Below are 15,565 nucleotides of genomic sequence, written 5' to 3' on the forward strand. Positions count from 1 at the left end.
ATGTTGCTGGGGGGTTTGGTGGGGGGGGGGGGTGTCTGTGAATGTATGTGGGGGTGGTTGGGTCAGGTTTGTTTGTAATCAAACCAGTCGCTACTCCCCAACTGCCAGCACATCTCTGTCAGGTGTGTGTGTGTGTGTGTCTTGGCCAAACACGATTGGAAGTTGTGCATGTGTTGCGTGTGTGCAGCAGTTAACCAACCTGATAAAGGCCCTTTTGTGGTTTTTACACAAGTCCTAACATGTTGTTTAGACCACATCCTCTCTCTCTCTCTCACTCTCTTCCTCTCGCTCTTTTTCTCTCTCGCTCTCTCTCTCAATGGCCCACTCACCCAACACTTCTTTTACTGCCCTCCAGCCACGACTTTCCCTCACCCCACCACCACCACTGCCACTTCTCCCCTTTCTGCTCCCCCCTTCAGCAGCACACTGGGTTTATTTGTGACGCATTATATTTCCTGTGTTTTTCTCCTCCACCGTTTCCCTTGTTAAAGTCAGGCTGAGCTATGCTGCTACTGTTTTAATTAGAGCGGCAGTAGCAGCAGCCCCTTCCTCCCGTGTATGTGTGTGTGTGTGTTCTCGCTTCTCCGAGGGGGGTGTGTGATTTGGAGCTTCCTGTTTCAGCAGCTGTGCATGTCTGTGTATAACTGTGTGTGTTTACGTGTGTGTGCGTACATGCAGCAGCATCGGTCCATGCCTTCCCACTTCCCCCAGGCTCCCCCGCAGACCGCCACCACATCCTATGTTTGTACAGACAGCACCGGCCAGGAGCGTTGCTCTGCTTCACACATAGAGCATGTTAACGACCACACACACACAAGCTCACACGGACTAATGCACAGAAATACGGAGAAACACGCAGTCAAAAATAGCTTTATACACAAATGTGAGCAGAAATTCATTGTGGGCAGATGTGAAAGCTGGAGCTTGTAGACCAGGAGCCCACACATCGCCTATGATGTACTTTCACAGTCTAAGATAGAAATGTGTCATTGCTGTTAACGCTGTCGTGTTGTGTAGCGGCTAACAGAATTTAAAGCTGCAAAGCAGGAGCTTCTGTCGCCGCCAAGAGGAATTCTGAATAATTACCAAAATACCACTGGCGCCTGTACATCGGTGCAGATTTCAGTGGTGGTGAGTTATAATTGAGGGGTTACACAGCTTCCATACGATACATGCTGCACAGCAGTGTGGAAGGAATGCAGGCCACTGTTTTTGTCATGCCAACGAAATATGTAACATATTTTAAATATTGCATCCTTTTGGATTCATAAAAACACAGCACGTGATGGTAAATTGTCCGTTATGGTAGTGCCATGAGCTCCACCTTGATGTTGAGAGTGACCGGGGAGTTGTATCTCAGCTATTGGAAAGGTGTAAATTTGAGACGCATCATTAGTAGTGTACCTTTGAATCACGGCGTGTTTTGGCTTTTCAACACTAGACACAAGGTGGCAAGCTACAGGGTGATCAAACCTGAACTTGTGTTCCTTATTAATTATAGCTAATTTATGAATATAAATTTGTGTTAATTATTTTTAATGATGTGTTTTAATGAGCTATGGAAACTTAAAATATAAAATCTCAACAGATGGATTGATGTCGTTATTTCATAAAAAATCTAAAAGCAGTAAGTAGTTGTTGCCTCACTGAGTAACTAAGAAAAATATATTAAATACTGAAGTTTTCATGTTTTTAATAAAAGTTTAAGTTTGTGTAGAAAATAACAGAACCTTTTTTTTTTAAAAAAAAGTGATGTCATTCTCTTACACTGATAAAACGGCTGGACCAGTGTAGACACAGTGTGTTGGCTGCGGTTATGTTAATGTTACTGCTGCAGAGCAGGAGTATGATGGAGACTGGTGGCTGTCTGCTCACTGCCTGGATACATCAGCGTAGGAAACCTTGCTCTATTTATCGATCAATATGTCAGCTTGAATTACAGTCGATAGGAATGATCACATTATTGACTGATAATTTATCAGCAGCCGATAACGTTGCGCACCCTTGGTGAAAATATGTCCGAACTGATAATTTTTTGCTCCACAGATCTTTCAACAGGTGGATTTCAACAAGAAGCCAGGGAGAATGAGCAAGAAACCTATCAACTTTGCAGTCATCCTAAAGCTGAGCAAAGTCAACCTGATGGAGAAGGCCTTCAAGGTTGGAAAGTGTTTTATCTTTACTTCATTTTAAGACTTTTGCCTCACCACCGCTCTGTGCCTCAGGTTTGGTTGCACTCAGAAGTTTCAGCAGCAGCAGCTGATGACATCTGTGTTTCAGGTCTTCAGTTAATGTTATTTTCATGTAATGCTCAGGGAGTCTGTGTTTGTGTGTGTTAGCCTCTGTGTGTGTACTTACATGAGGGAATTGAGGCCAGTGATGAAAACTCCTTGTCAGAACTCTAAAACTGGCCTGGTGTCACCCTGCTCTGAGCTGCAGCCAAGAGGATTGCCGCACGGCCTTCTGGGATAATCCCTCACACTCCGTCTGCTTAGGCTGTTTTTACTGGAGTTGTCTGGACAGCTGCCACAAAACTGTGAATCATGGCATACGTAACTAAATACAGATATTCTATAAAAAAGATTCAAATCTATTTGCCAAGAGTGAAGAAGGCTCCTGCTCAGTGAGATTTGTAAAGATTATTTTGTTGCCTTTCCTGACTGATGGATTGCTCTGTCATAGCCATAGTGTTTCTTTTTTTCAAACATTATATATTGAAATCTCAATCATGTCTTGCAGCCATCCGTGAGAAAAGTGTCTCGGAGGGAAATGGTATAAAAATACACTTAAGTAGGATTTATAAAGGCTGTACAAAAGTAGACTTCCGGTGTTTTCCTTTGATGATGGAAAGAAGCACAGTTGAGAAAAGAAACTGGTGGACAGTTTAAGTTGTACTAATTCTAGTGCTAAGTCAGTATCATCTGCATAGAATTATATTATTATTATTTTTTATAAGATGGACATCCTGTTCTTTGTAGCTGTAGAATTATCCTTCTTGGCTCTGAGGAAATTAAAATGATACAATGGTAAATATTTTTTTAACCTGCAGGAAGGACTGATTGACCAGCTGTATGATGTGATGCTGGAATACTTCCACACTCAGGCTTCCACCATTGGCTTCCCAGAACTCGCCCTGCCCACCATTATTCAGGTGAAACTCATCAGAATACGACTTGACAGGAATTATAATCTGTCCGTGTGAATCAAAACAGCTGTCTAATTCATACAAACAGGAGTGTCTGTGTTCCACTTAAATATTCAGTCTCAAAGATGTTTATTTTCAGTTTGTTCACTCTCCTGTGTTTTTGTAGCCAATTTGTTACACATTAGAAAGCTGCCATGACGCGGCAGTTAGCTTCCTCCCTTTTCCCACCAAAACAGCAACAGCAGGGCGAGGCTGTCAATCACAGGCAGTATCTACTCTTCTGTTCAAGGTTCCACTGTGGCTGCCGTTTTCATCTAAATCTGATCACATTATTAAGAAGTCAAAAAGTCACCTTTCCTAGTGAAGAAGACCTAAAACTAGTAACGAGGAAAGTTTCTTCTCAGTGTAATAGATGTTAATGGTTTTATTTACTTCTTGTATACATTTATCTTGGGTGACTGTCAGACAGGTGTCCCTGTTCACTTCCCTTTTTGCTGTTTTTGAAGGTCTTATTCAAATTCTGCATGTGGTCACATAGACCTAAGCAGAGCTCCGTGGACACAGACGTGGAAAGTCTACGTTGGGCTTTTTTTTACACACACACACAGCATACACAAACTCACTCCTCTGTCCATGTCCCTGCAGCTGAAAGCCTTCCTGAAGGAATGCAAAGTGGCCAATTACTGCAAGCCCGTACGCCAGCTGCTGGAGAAGGTACAGGAGAACAGCAACCACATCACAGTACGGAGACAGAAGGCCGCCTTCGGAGTGGCCGATGCAACCGCTGTGGTAAGAGTGTGTGTTTGTGTATATGTGCGTGAATGTGTGTACGTGCTTGTGTGTGTGTGTATGCATACACATGCACGTTCTTCGTTTGCCTGTCTGTGTAAAAAAGGAAGATGGGGAAAAACTATCTGGTCCTGGATTTAGACTCACATTTTAGAGTTATTTTAACTTTTCCATTCATTTGCATATCGGTCAGTTTGATTTTTTTTTTTTTTTTTTTTTTGGGAGTGTGTGATTGTCTTTTAAAAATGTTATTTCTCTTTTAGGGCTTTCCCTATGATTTGTGATTTTTAAGCACTGGGAAACTAATAATAAAGGCAGACATGTAGAACTTGACACTTTCATACAATTAAGATAGATAATACAACATTTAGTACAAAATTAGAACTAAAGTCTGTTGTTTTGCTGGTAAAATTAAACCTTTTTGAACAGCTAAACCTAATTCCTTTTCTTAAAACACAAACACAATTACAAGTTGATGAATAGAATAATGTAGTTTGGACAAAGTCAAAGTTGGACCAAAACAAAAGCTGTTTTTTAATTGGTAAGTTTTGTATAGCAGGATTCAATTCTAAAAGCAGTGTCGGCCAAATGGTTCATGACTGGGTGCTGAAATTAAAAATGACAGAATTCTCACCTGAACAAGTTACAGTTTGGATTTTGTTGATATGGAATAAGTATAGAACTGAAGAAGAGGAGAAACAGACGATGACAAGCAGCTCTGATCTTTAATACCAATTTGTTTTACATTGCCAGGTTTTCATGAAAAGATGTTGCTGTGGTTTCTGTGTTTCATATGACAGCAAATCAGCTGCCATGTTATTTGACTAACAGCCCTGTCACTGCACAAAAACGTTGTGATCTTTTAGAAGCCTTAATTATTAGCTCTGTGTGTGTGTGTGTGTGTGTGTTAACAAAGTATAACAGGCAGACAGAGGTGGCACAGAGCCAGGTGCCAACACCAGCAGGGATACACTTGCGGAGGCTGTCGCCGTGGCATCCACTGCCTGACATGATGTCATGGTAGAGGTGTCACCACAGGCAAGAAGAGGAAAGATCTGCTGCTGCAGCAGAAGAAGAAGAGGCCACGACCTCCTTCCTGCAGTCAGCAACCCCCCCACAGACATGTCACCTAACCCCAGAGCTGCTCTAATTAATTCAGGGCACAGTGGTGTGCGTTTGTCGTCAGCTTTCCTGCGGAATCTTTTTGACCCCATTCAGACCTAGAATTAACATCTGCCCTGAATGATCCTCCGATGGATGAGTGTTCACATCAGACCTTAAAATAAGTCCTGGACAGTTCTGCTGTGACCACATGAGATCGGACCTGAGTTCTTCTTCTCCCCATACAAATACACACTGATGTCATGTCTGTCCGGAACAAATTTAGATCTCACATAAGTGACTATGCAGCTGTGTTCACTGTCAGTGTGTTATTTTGAGTGTGTGTCTGCAGACGTAGAGAGAGGGTCAGACGGAGAGGGAGGTGTGTATCAATCACAAGTCTTTGACTGTTATTTAGTATTTCAAGAAACATAGTTGCAGTGGGTCAGAGGAGCTGAGGAAGTGGTTATTCCAGATTTAACACAAGAATATTTTGCAGACACTTTTAAGACTCCTTAAAATTAGCTTTCACATTTTAGCATTCTGTGCTAATTCTTTTTAGCACCAACTGTTTACAACTGTAAAAATGGGTTTTACCCTTTAGTTCATGTTAATCTAATCTCTCTTGATTGTCTGAAATGTAACTGGCACAGAATTAAGGCTGGACCAGGCAAAAGGTAATTCTTTATCCTGAATCTTTTCAAGTGTTTTGCAAACCTCTACTTACTTCTAACCCTTCTAACCCATTTGGACCTGATCCTGGACTGGGCCTTATGTCAGTGAATCACTCCATTCTAGATAAATCCAGCCTCTGTTTTGTTTGTCTGAGTGTTGACTGAATTCACAAACAGCTGCTCTATTTTTATTTATTTTTTTTTTTAACACTCTAATCTTTTTTTCTCTCCCAGAGCGACCATGTCACCAAATGCAATAGGCACACAGTAAACTGGTAAATGTGTTAAGGTAATGGGCGCAGCAGGCCAAGGTCTGTTCACTCTATTGAATTTGTCGGTCAGATAATATGATTGGACCTAATCAATACCATCCACAAATACCTTTAGGGGGAGGCTGTGGAAGATCCGCTGGTCTACCTTCTCTCATGCTTCCTCTGTGTTCTCTTTGTGTGCGTTTGTTTTGGGGTTTTTTTCTCATTTTTAATCTTTTTTGTCTCATTTTATAAGACACTTCGGTGTAGAAAGATGATTTTAAAGCCACTTTTAACCTGCAAAAATGTTTCCCATGGTTACTTCTAAGTACCTGCTACATACGTCCACACCTGAACATATTCTCCAGAGGTTTTATTCTCCATGTTTCTCTACAGGTGGCCTGGGAGAAGCAGGTCCAGGAGGAGGGGACGCCTCTCAGCAAGTACTACACCCAGTGGAAGAAGCTGAGAGAAAAGGAGATTCAGCTGGAGATCTCTGGGAAAGAAAGGGTAAATACCTACTATTACTTACCCCATCACATTGGCGTTACTCGGGAGAATTCTGATCTAGAAATCATGAAATATCTCTCTTTGCAGTGAACACATTTGTTCAGAGGAGAGAACTCTGTACTTATCTGACTGCCTTTGTGTTTTTATTGAAGATGGAGGATCTGGACCTCCCTGAGATTAAACGGAAAAAGATTGAGGAGAAAAAAGCAGAGGACAAGAAAGAGTTCAAGGGCCTGTTTCAGTCTGACAGTGATGACGACGATGAAGATGACACTGGAGGGTTTAAAATTAGAGGTAAGTCGGACTACTGTTATCACCACACTGTGTGCAACTTTGGCCTATAATGCACTATCGGCGTTGGCCTCCAGGTGGCTCTATTACGTCTTACTCTGTTATTCACCGGAAATCATTGAATTGTTTTGTGTTTGGCTTTGCTTCATTAAAGAAAATTGAGCCTCTCACTGATTAAAACATTTTTATATTTTAACTTTAAAAATTCTGGGTTGATTACGTTTTGTGCCTTGATACTTGTGCAGTAGCAGAATCATCAGAGCAGTTATAGTTTGAACTTGATTTTCAAATTTAAATCTGGTTTAAAAATAATAGGAATAGAAGGGAAAATGTTCTGCTAATCTCAGATTCACAAAGATTAACTCTGATTTAAATAGAAAATAATTCCAACTCTAATCTCACAACAGTGACTGTTTTGTGGCCTTAATCCTCATCGGAGTTTATTAATGTATTCAATCTGTGCGTGTCATTAAACTGATAAAGAGTCTCTGTCAGGCTTTCTCCTTTGACACATACACAACTTTTCCTCTTGTCGATCAGTTTTCTGTGCACATACACAAACAGAGAACAGAGAACCCCTGAACGAGGAAACGAGGTCTGGATCCCAGCAGGAGTTCATGGTTCTAACACACTCTACACTCCTGCTGTCTTTGTCTGTCTTTTCAGCCCACTCCACTTGCTTGCCCTCTCTACACACGATCACACACACACACACACGTACTGTATGTACGTACGTACATGTCTGATATCAGACTCACCACCTCACTGTCCATCCTGAGGAACCAAAGTGTTAAACAGGAGCTCAGCAAAGATGTCTGAGGTCAAATGGTGCCGGAAAAAGCGGGGGTGTAGTGTGAGAGAGAAGGGGGGAGGTGGATGAATTCAACTGGTGCGTATGCCTGCTTGTGTGTGTGTCTGATGTTGTTGCAGCGGAGTCGGTGTGTGTGGGAGTTATCAGTCTGCAGGTCATTGGAGGTCATTCTCTCACATGTTGCTGAAGTCTGTGTCTGTGAACAAGTTTGTCATGTTATTTATAAAGGAAGGATAGTACTAGGTGTGCACAATATTTATAGGCCATTGGAAGCAGAAAGTTATTGGTGCATCCCTTCTCACTATACTATTGTTTTCTGAAAAAGTCTTAAAACATTTAGTAAAAATCCCATAATGAACAGCACAAGTGGGTCTAAAATACTGTATACAGTAATACCTGTGTGGATCCTTATGACTAAAGAGGTCGTGGGGATGTCAGTGACATTGGACTGACAGTGTGGGTTGGACCACTTTTGCCTGCAGAGTGACCAGTGTACTTTTTGTTGTTTTGTTTTTTTGTGGATCCACCTTTATGCAAATGCAAAAATATCTAAAGGTGACACCAAGCAGAGCTCACCTAACACTTGAACTGTGTCTCTTAAGGTAAAAAGAATGGTCATGGGACAGACGACGACGACGATGATGATGACGATGATGCTGATCTGTCTGACTTGAGCGATGATGAGGAAGCAGAGGAAGACTCAGGTTTGTAAACAGCTTTTATTTTCTCTAGAGAAGCAGCTGTTTTGTGTGGTTGGTGCTGATGTTGACTGACAGTGAGCAGCAGCAACAGTGAACATTGTGATCAATGACAGCCACTGTCTGTGTCTCCTTTACATTAAACACTGACAACAGTCGTATGTCTGTCACTCACACAGATGTCAACTAAAAAACATTTTCTCGTAGTCATAAACACACATTCCGACTACTAGTCGCAGCTTTGTTAAGTACTTTGGTTAGTCCTGCGACTTTTATTCAGAACTTACGGTTATATCAAAAATTATATTCTCTTTGGCCACAAGAGGGCACTGTGACAACTGAATATATTTATTGTGCAGCTGAAAAATGACAACTCAAAGAGTGAAGACTGCCGTATGAAACAAATAGTTTTCTTCAATTATTAGTCTTTCATTGAACCATGACCTCAACTATAAAACTCAGGACAGTGATGAACACCAGACAGAAACAGTTAAACTGTATTGAAACGTTCTCCTTACGTGTTACAGATGATGATGATGATGCAGCGTCCAGAGGTCCTCAGCCAATGTCGTCGTCCGCTCTGATAAAGCTGGCGGAGGGAGATGAAGATGTAGTGGAGGACCTGGAGCTCTCTGATGACGACTGAGGTCCAACGTTCCACCAAAGGTCTCCTGAGAACCTCAGATTACTGGGTTTCATTTCTATTCAGCTCTTTGCTTTTTAGTGACTTCTATTGTACAGCTCAAATATGTTTGTGATATAATTTTCTTAAACGGTAAAATTATATTCTGAAAAAATCTGAAGACGGTTTCAGTTCTTTTTTTTTGTCCTGCAGAGACGTTGGATCAGCTGCAGCAGGTTGACACACGACTCAACCTGAACTAATTCATCTGTGTCCTGGCTGTAAGTGCACACCTGTAACCAGTCTCTGGCTCAGTGAGGACAGGACAGGACCGAGCTGGGCTGAACTGGGCCAGACAGAGCCGACCAGTAAGGGAGGGGAGGAGGCAGAGAGACGGGTGTTCTGCCCCGAGGCAGCCGTGTTGTGCCAGACTGGCAGAGTGGCGTCTGATGCCGTGCCAGGATTCTCTGCCCAGGTGGTGGAGCAGCAACACAGACTGGTCTGTGCCTGTGCCAGTTTCCCCCCCTCCATCCCAACACCCACTCAGGTTTGCTTCACTTTTTCTACCCTAACTGCAATTTTCACCAGCTTCTCTAAAAAGAATGAAGACTTATCTTTATATGAATTTTCTGCAGACATAGAAAACCGGTATGACAGTCTAAATGACGTCATAACGAAGAAGAGTTATCTTTGAACTTCTAGAACTATGACTCGTGGATCAAATCTAGTCCCGATCCTAGATCTGCCCCTGAGTCTGAGTGTATGAGGAGGGGTCAGCTGTACCCCACAGGCTGGGAGGCCCTGTACTGCAGGTGAACCTCACACTGATGGCTGGTGTTGACCTGAACTCTGGCCCCCTGGTGGCTGAGCTCTTCCCTCAGCAGTGACACCTGAGGAGAGAAGTCTCTGCTGCAGTCAGGAGAGAAAGTAGAAAACACAGGAGTTTCTTTAGGATTTATTTCACCCAGGTGGTGAATATAAAAATAGGATGAAGACAAAAACATTTTAAGGGAAATCTAGAGACCATTTTTAATCCATTGCTTGTTTAGTTTTTTTTCTTAAAAAATCCATAAAATCAAAACATTTGCATTAAGAGCTTTGTGCCGTTCTTTTCCCTGCAACCAAGAGAGAACCAGGTGACAGTTTTCTTTGGATCTGTCTGAAGAGCTAATTAGAATACATTTCATAATCTGCTTTATGTACTACGTCAAAAGTCCTATAAATATTTTTTTTCCTCGTTTATATGCTGCAATAGCGATTCAAGATTGGAGCGTCTTCCTTTAATATGACACTTAAAAAAAGTATGAACAGAAGTACCCACAAAGTTCAGCAAGTCACATTTTTTTCAGTAAAGAAAACATTATTCGTGCAACTACGTTTAACAAAAAGGTAAAGTACCACGTGTTTAACCTTCAGGATATTTTCATCTTAAGCCGGATTCTGTACAGTTCTGCATGGTGTTCCTACTTCCCACAGTAGTCAACACAAGAAGCGTTCAACGACAAAACCCATCCAAGCCAGAGAGGCTTTTCATTTCACTTTAAAGTCTGCGTGTCAGGAAACGACAGTTTGACCAGTGTCGCCTCGAACAGCGTCCACGGTTTGAGACACTAGCCCACGCTTGGCTGTCGGACCGGTCTTTCTCTGAGAACGTTAATGCAAAACGGAGCAGACACTCTGTGAAACCTGGGTCCAATTCCACACGTCCGCTCATCTTTGGTATCGGAACAGTGGAATGCATAGTTGCAGTGATAAAAGGGAGCTGGTCGGGTCTGGGGCTGCTCAGCGTACGCTTCAACTCCAGGCTAACAAAAAAAAAGAACAAGAGAGAGAGAGAGAGACATAGAGACAGATAGAGAGAGAGAGCTCAGTGCTGCCGTTTGGCTCCACAAACTATGGCAGCAGGGAGAGAAAAGAGTGCAGAGGAGTCTTGTCTTAATTTCTGGTTTCTGCAGGGCTTGTGGTGAGAGTGTAGATAGAGAGACTACAAGTGAGTGAGCAGAGCTTCCTCCAGCCCAGGAAGGAAGGACGAGTTTCCTCCAGCGTCTGACTGTCTGACTTGCAAGAATGTCGCATTTGTGGCAGGGTTTGGCTTTTTTTTCTTCCTTTTTTGGCAGGCGTTCTGTGACCAGCTGTCTCCTTCTCCTCTCTGTCTCCTCTCTTCCTCTGCTGCTTCATGTTTCTCCTTCCAACTGACTTTCTTTGGATTCTGCTGGGCTGCAGTGGAGCTGATTGCTTTACAGGAGACGGTTCAATTCTGTCCAGGTCTCTTTTAATCCAGTCCAACATTTTCCCATAAATTTCAGAAAAAAACACTCCTAGGGTGGGGGAGTCTGATGAATAGGGCCCAGGAGTCAGTGTGTTGTTTCAGTTTCAGCACCTCCTCCCTCCCGCCCGTCTGCTCCTACGAGGGTGTTTTGGCCTCGTACCTCCCCATCACCGTCGATCCGTTTCCGTTTTCCTGCTTTGGGGAGGAGCAGCCGGGAGTGGGGCCGCTGTAGGGAGAGGAGCTGCTGCTGGTGGACGTGGGTCTGTGGGGCAGGGAGAGAGAGAGGGGCGCCGGGGCGTCCGAGGGCGTCGTAAGGGAATCTCGGTCTGTGGGGCGCAGAGAGGCGTAAGGTGGAAACGGGAACGCCAGCGGGAACCCGGTCATGTAGAAGAGCCTGCCGACCCGCCGAGCCACCTGTGGAGACGAGACCATAGGACTGTTAATCATCCTGTGTGTTACAGTGACGGTGTGGAGTGTGTGTTAGTCACAGAGAGAGAGAGAGGTAGAGAGAGGTAGACGGCTGTACACTACAGGACAGGCTTTCATCAGAGAACCAGCTCTGCTACACTGGCTGATATTTGTGGGCCTACAGACAGGAAACACACACACAGTTCACTCTGAGTGATCACTACACACTCCCTCACACACAGGCTGCTCTGTGGTGTGTGTACCTGTGAGCGGATCTTGAGCGCGGGCCCCAGCTTTAGTCCCATGGTGTTGAGCAGGTGCTCCTCAGTGAGCAGCGGTAAAGTCTCTCCGTCAATGGCCTGATCCCGAAACACCTGACGAAGACACAGCCGCTTCAGCCACTGGAGCCAACACACACACACACACACCAACAAGACACACTCCAAACCCACAGCAAACACACTCAACCTACTTTACAGTGACTGTTCCAAAATGATACACACACTTTACCTGACTTCACTGGCCATAATTAGTTGATTCATTGGTTAGTTCTGAGTTATTTACTCAGGTGCTCATGTAGCTGATGTCTTCACCAGGGTTGACACTTCACACCTACAACATCTTGAATCCAGTCCTTTGGAATTTTCCAGTCCTTGTTATATTTTATTTCTATTATTTTTTCCTACTTTAGTCCTGGCGCTGTTAAAATTTCATTCTACCGTCAGTCCACATATTAACAAAACAGATTAAAGGTCGGTTTCATTCTGGAACAGTCCACACACGTCAACCACACGTGATCACACTGCTGCTCAACAACAGTCACACACTGAGCCCACAAATAGAATAGAACTGTCTCATGATCAGCCTGATCCTGACGTCTACCCCCTCGTCTCTCTCCCACTCCCCCCACCCACCCCCGTTACTCACTCACCTGTGTGTATTCAGCACATCCGGCCAGGCTGCTTATGAAGCCGCACACGTCCTCCACACTCCACTTGCTGATGTCCTCCGCAGGGTTTGCCGTGGCCGAGTCCTCCCCATCCATCAGAAGACTTCCCACAGAGCCTGAAAGAGCAGCGGTGGGTGGAAACGGTGGGTAAACCAAGAGCAGCCATTAACAGTCTCTTTATTCTCCGCCACGATTTTAGGGATGGACGGCGCAGACAAGACAGTGGAGAACGTTAGACCGTTCTCTCCTCCTGTTCTCCTTCAACATAATGTTAGATCAGTCTTATGGTACTGTTGACGACAGGTACCAGAATGGATCAAGATGAGCTGTTGATTAAATGTGTGTTTATCCAGTGGTGACTGTGACCTAAAGATAAGGGGAGTGTAACAACATCTGGATCTGTCATTATTGTACATTCAATATTAAAGGTTCATTTCCATGTGTTCAGATGGAGCAGCAGATGTCTTCAGAGGTGTTTACATTACAACACCAGTCTCTCTATGGTTCTGAACAAAACAACTCCCTCCTCTCTCCTTCTCCCTCCTAACCTTGTAGCTGTCCTGCTGGTGTTCACACAGGTCACACTGGGGTCAGAGGCAGGGCCCCTAACAGAGAGAGGTCTCCACACTGGAGACACACCAACACAGGGTGACACTAATGGGTTTCACATGTCAGGTTTCAGACGTGTGTGTGTGTGTGTGTGTGTGTGTGAGAGAGAGAGAGAGAGAGAGAGAGACAGAGAATCAAAACCTGCTGGTGGTGATAGTGTCTCACCTGTGTGAAAGTAGGGGTTGATGTATGGAAATCCAAATGGAAACGGCTGGGTGTGAAGTCCAGGCAGTGGAGGTCCAAACCCAGGAGGGAGGTGGTACTTAACATCAGCCTTGCTGAGTCCAGGAGTGAAAAGATGGCGACTGGGTGACTCTGTGCCTGCTGAGCTGCAGGGGGCGCTCAGCCTGTCTGAGCTCTCTCCAGGCTCCTTGGCAGTGTCACACACTCCTTTGCTGCCAGTCTCCTTACCACCGTCTGTCTCTCTGTCCCTGGGTTTGCTGGTGGACCTGGCAGACATGCTCTCCTGTCTCTCTGAGCACATCTCTGTCTCACTGTCTGAGTCCTTCATCTCCTCATCCTGCAAGTCCCTGTCTCTGTCCCTGTCTCCGTCCCGTCCTCTGCCCTCTCTTTCTCTTGTGTGGTGCCCTGCTCGGAGCTCCATCTGGGGGCCTCTGCGAAGGTGCTTCCTGGATTCAGCCTCCGTCTCAGCAGTGGAGTTCTGTGCCAGGCTGTCTTTTAGAGTAGAGGACGTCCCTGGTTGTTGTTGCTGCTGCTGCTGCTGCTGCTGGTGGTGGTTGAGTGTGAGGAGGGGCGCGGTTGCCCCATGGCGAAGCACCAGCATCGCATTTGAGCGGCGGACCAGTTCCTCGCGGAGAGGGTGGCCCTCTGGAATTTCATGGAGACTCCGCAGGGCCGGATGGTCAGAGGGCAGGCCAGGAGGTAGAGCTCCCAGAGAGTCTGAGCCCAGAAGACGCTGCTGCTGCTGCTGTCGCTGGTGGAGATTCTCTAACTCCTTCTGCCTCAGCAGCTCTGCAGACATCTCAAGTCTAAAGCAGCCAAACACAAAGTAACCAGAACATCCAGGTCAACTGCACATTAGAACACATAGGTGTATGTGTGTGTGTAAGTGACTCCTCTCCACCAATCACACACAAACGAACACACACCTGGCCAGATTCTGTTTTCTCAACATCTCCTGCTGCCGAGCAAAGATCTCAGCTTGAGCTGGTTGGAGGAAACCGTAGCCTAAAATACAAACGACAAAACGACACATTTCAAATCTCTGCACAAACTAAAGACTGTAGATAAGAAAAGGACACAGTCAACCATCGCCTGCAGTGAAGCTGAGGATTAGAATAAAATGCTCCCTGGTCTGGGAAATAAAGTGACTACAGATTTATATAAGTGTGTGGGAAAAGCCTTCTTCTTCTTCTTCTTCTTCTTCTTCATTGTTTGATTTAAAATGTCTCTAAAGCTCTTCTGAGGGGTTTATATTTATGTCCCAATAGACTCAGTTCTTCATTAGAACTCTTCAGAAGTTACAATCCAATTAGAAAAGAAGATCAAGATCAAAGGAAAACAACACATTTAACAGCTCGATTCAAATACGTGGGCAGGTCAAGAAGTTCTGAGACATGTTAGAATTTCAGACTCCACCTGATAAACACATGTAAAGATACTCCTGCTGTCATGAAGTAAATATTAGATTTTAACCAATCATTTTTACAAAGGAGGAAGTGTGTTTACACTTTAACTCTTCTATATAAACGTATTCGTAGGTAATATATAACTTATTTACTCGTTGGTATCACAGTGTGTGTGTGTGTGTGTGTGTGTGTGTGTTTTACTCTGGACTCACCAGGGGCCTGGCAGAGAGCAGAAGGCATGGTCAGGAACGGAGGCCGCAGGTGAGGTCCTAAGGTGATGTGGGGGGCGGTCGGAGGTGAGAGTAAGGGAGGAGGGTGTGAGAGTTCTCTGTGGAGACACACATAAATGAAGACATCTGTACATTAGACTCTTGAAGGAGAACAACCTGAATGAGTGTATGTGGGAGACAGGAGAGTTTAAGGTTTCTTTCGCAGCACAGCACGTGTGTGTGTGTGTGTGTGTCTGTGCGTGTGTGCTCTGCAGCTCTAATGTGCACAGTGTATTTTTATCAGTGGTGCAGCAGAGGCCCCCGTGTTGCCCCGGTGCCTCATCAGTCTTGCCACGCCACAACAACCGCCGCTGGCCATCGCTGTACCCTGGACCACAGCCTTTCCTTCCCCTGTTGCCTCACACACGCACACACACACACTATATATTTATATATATGTATATGTACATCCACACTTGATATACACAACTTCAAACCCACACACATAATGAGAGCTGAACGCACAATGCAAGTGTGTCATGCTCCGACAGCTGGGGCGGCCCCCGTGTCTTGACCGGGGCCAGGGGCTGAAGGACCTTCTAATTAACACTCATCCCTTCTCTCCTTTTTTACACCCTTC

General features: G+C 44.6%; 2 protein-coding genes across 4 annotated transcripts in view; one reads left to right on the plus strand and one right to left on the minus strand.

Annotated features, from left to right (window-relative positions):
- Nucleotides 1-9,073, plus strand: part of noc2l (NOC2-like nucleolar associated transcriptional repressor) — a 13,900-nt gene extending 4,827 nt beyond the window's left edge. Inside the window, exons 12-18 of the mRNA XM_008318813.3 lie at nucleotides 2,047-2,160; nucleotides 3,050-3,151; nucleotides 3,791-3,934; nucleotides 6,357-6,470; nucleotides 6,623-6,764; nucleotides 8,175-8,276; nucleotides 8,798-9,073. Of these exons, the coding sequence (XP_008317035.1) occupies nucleotides 2,047-2,160; nucleotides 3,050-3,151; nucleotides 3,791-3,934; nucleotides 6,357-6,470; nucleotides 6,623-6,764; nucleotides 8,175-8,276; nucleotides 8,798-8,916 (837 nt within the window). The 3' untranslated portion in view covers nucleotides 8,917-9,073. The remainder of the gene's footprint in view (nucleotides 1-2,046; nucleotides 2,161-3,049; nucleotides 3,152-3,790; nucleotides 3,935-6,356; nucleotides 6,471-6,622; nucleotides 6,765-8,174; nucleotides 8,277-8,797) is intronic.
- A 761-nt stretch (nucleotides 9,074-9,834) lies between these two features.
- The window catches only part of samd11 (sterile alpha motif domain containing 11), a 94,553-nt gene continuing 88,822 nt past the window's right edge, over nucleotides 9,835-15,565 (minus strand). For 2 of the 3 annotated variants that reach the window (XM_008318817.3, XM_008318815.3), the window contains 6 exons: nucleotides 14,929-15,044; nucleotides 14,237-14,315; nucleotides 13,293-14,116; nucleotides 12,501-12,634; nucleotides 11,833-11,943; nucleotides 9,835-11,575 (listed from right to left, as the gene is read on the minus strand). In XM_008318817.3, the coding sequence (XP_008317039.1) occupies nucleotides 11,297-11,575; nucleotides 11,833-11,943; nucleotides 12,501-12,634; nucleotides 13,293-14,116; nucleotides 14,237-14,315; nucleotides 14,929-15,044 (1,543 nt within the window). In that variant the 3' untranslated portion in view covers nucleotides 9,835-11,296. The remainder of the gene's footprint in view (nucleotides 11,576-11,832; nucleotides 11,944-12,500; nucleotides 12,635-13,292; nucleotides 14,117-14,236; nucleotides 14,316-14,928; nucleotides 15,045-15,565) is intronic. The other variant, XM_008318816.3, reaches the window with a different exon arrangement.

Source organism: Cynoglossus semilaevis, chromosome 10 (assembly GCF_000523025.1).
Source record: "Cynoglossus semilaevis isolate Cse_v1.0 chromosome 10, Cse_v1.0, whole genome shotgun sequence".
NCBI classification, from domain to species: domain Eukaryota; kingdom Metazoa; phylum Chordata; class Actinopteri; order Pleuronectiformes; family Cynoglossidae; genus Cynoglossus; species Cynoglossus semilaevis.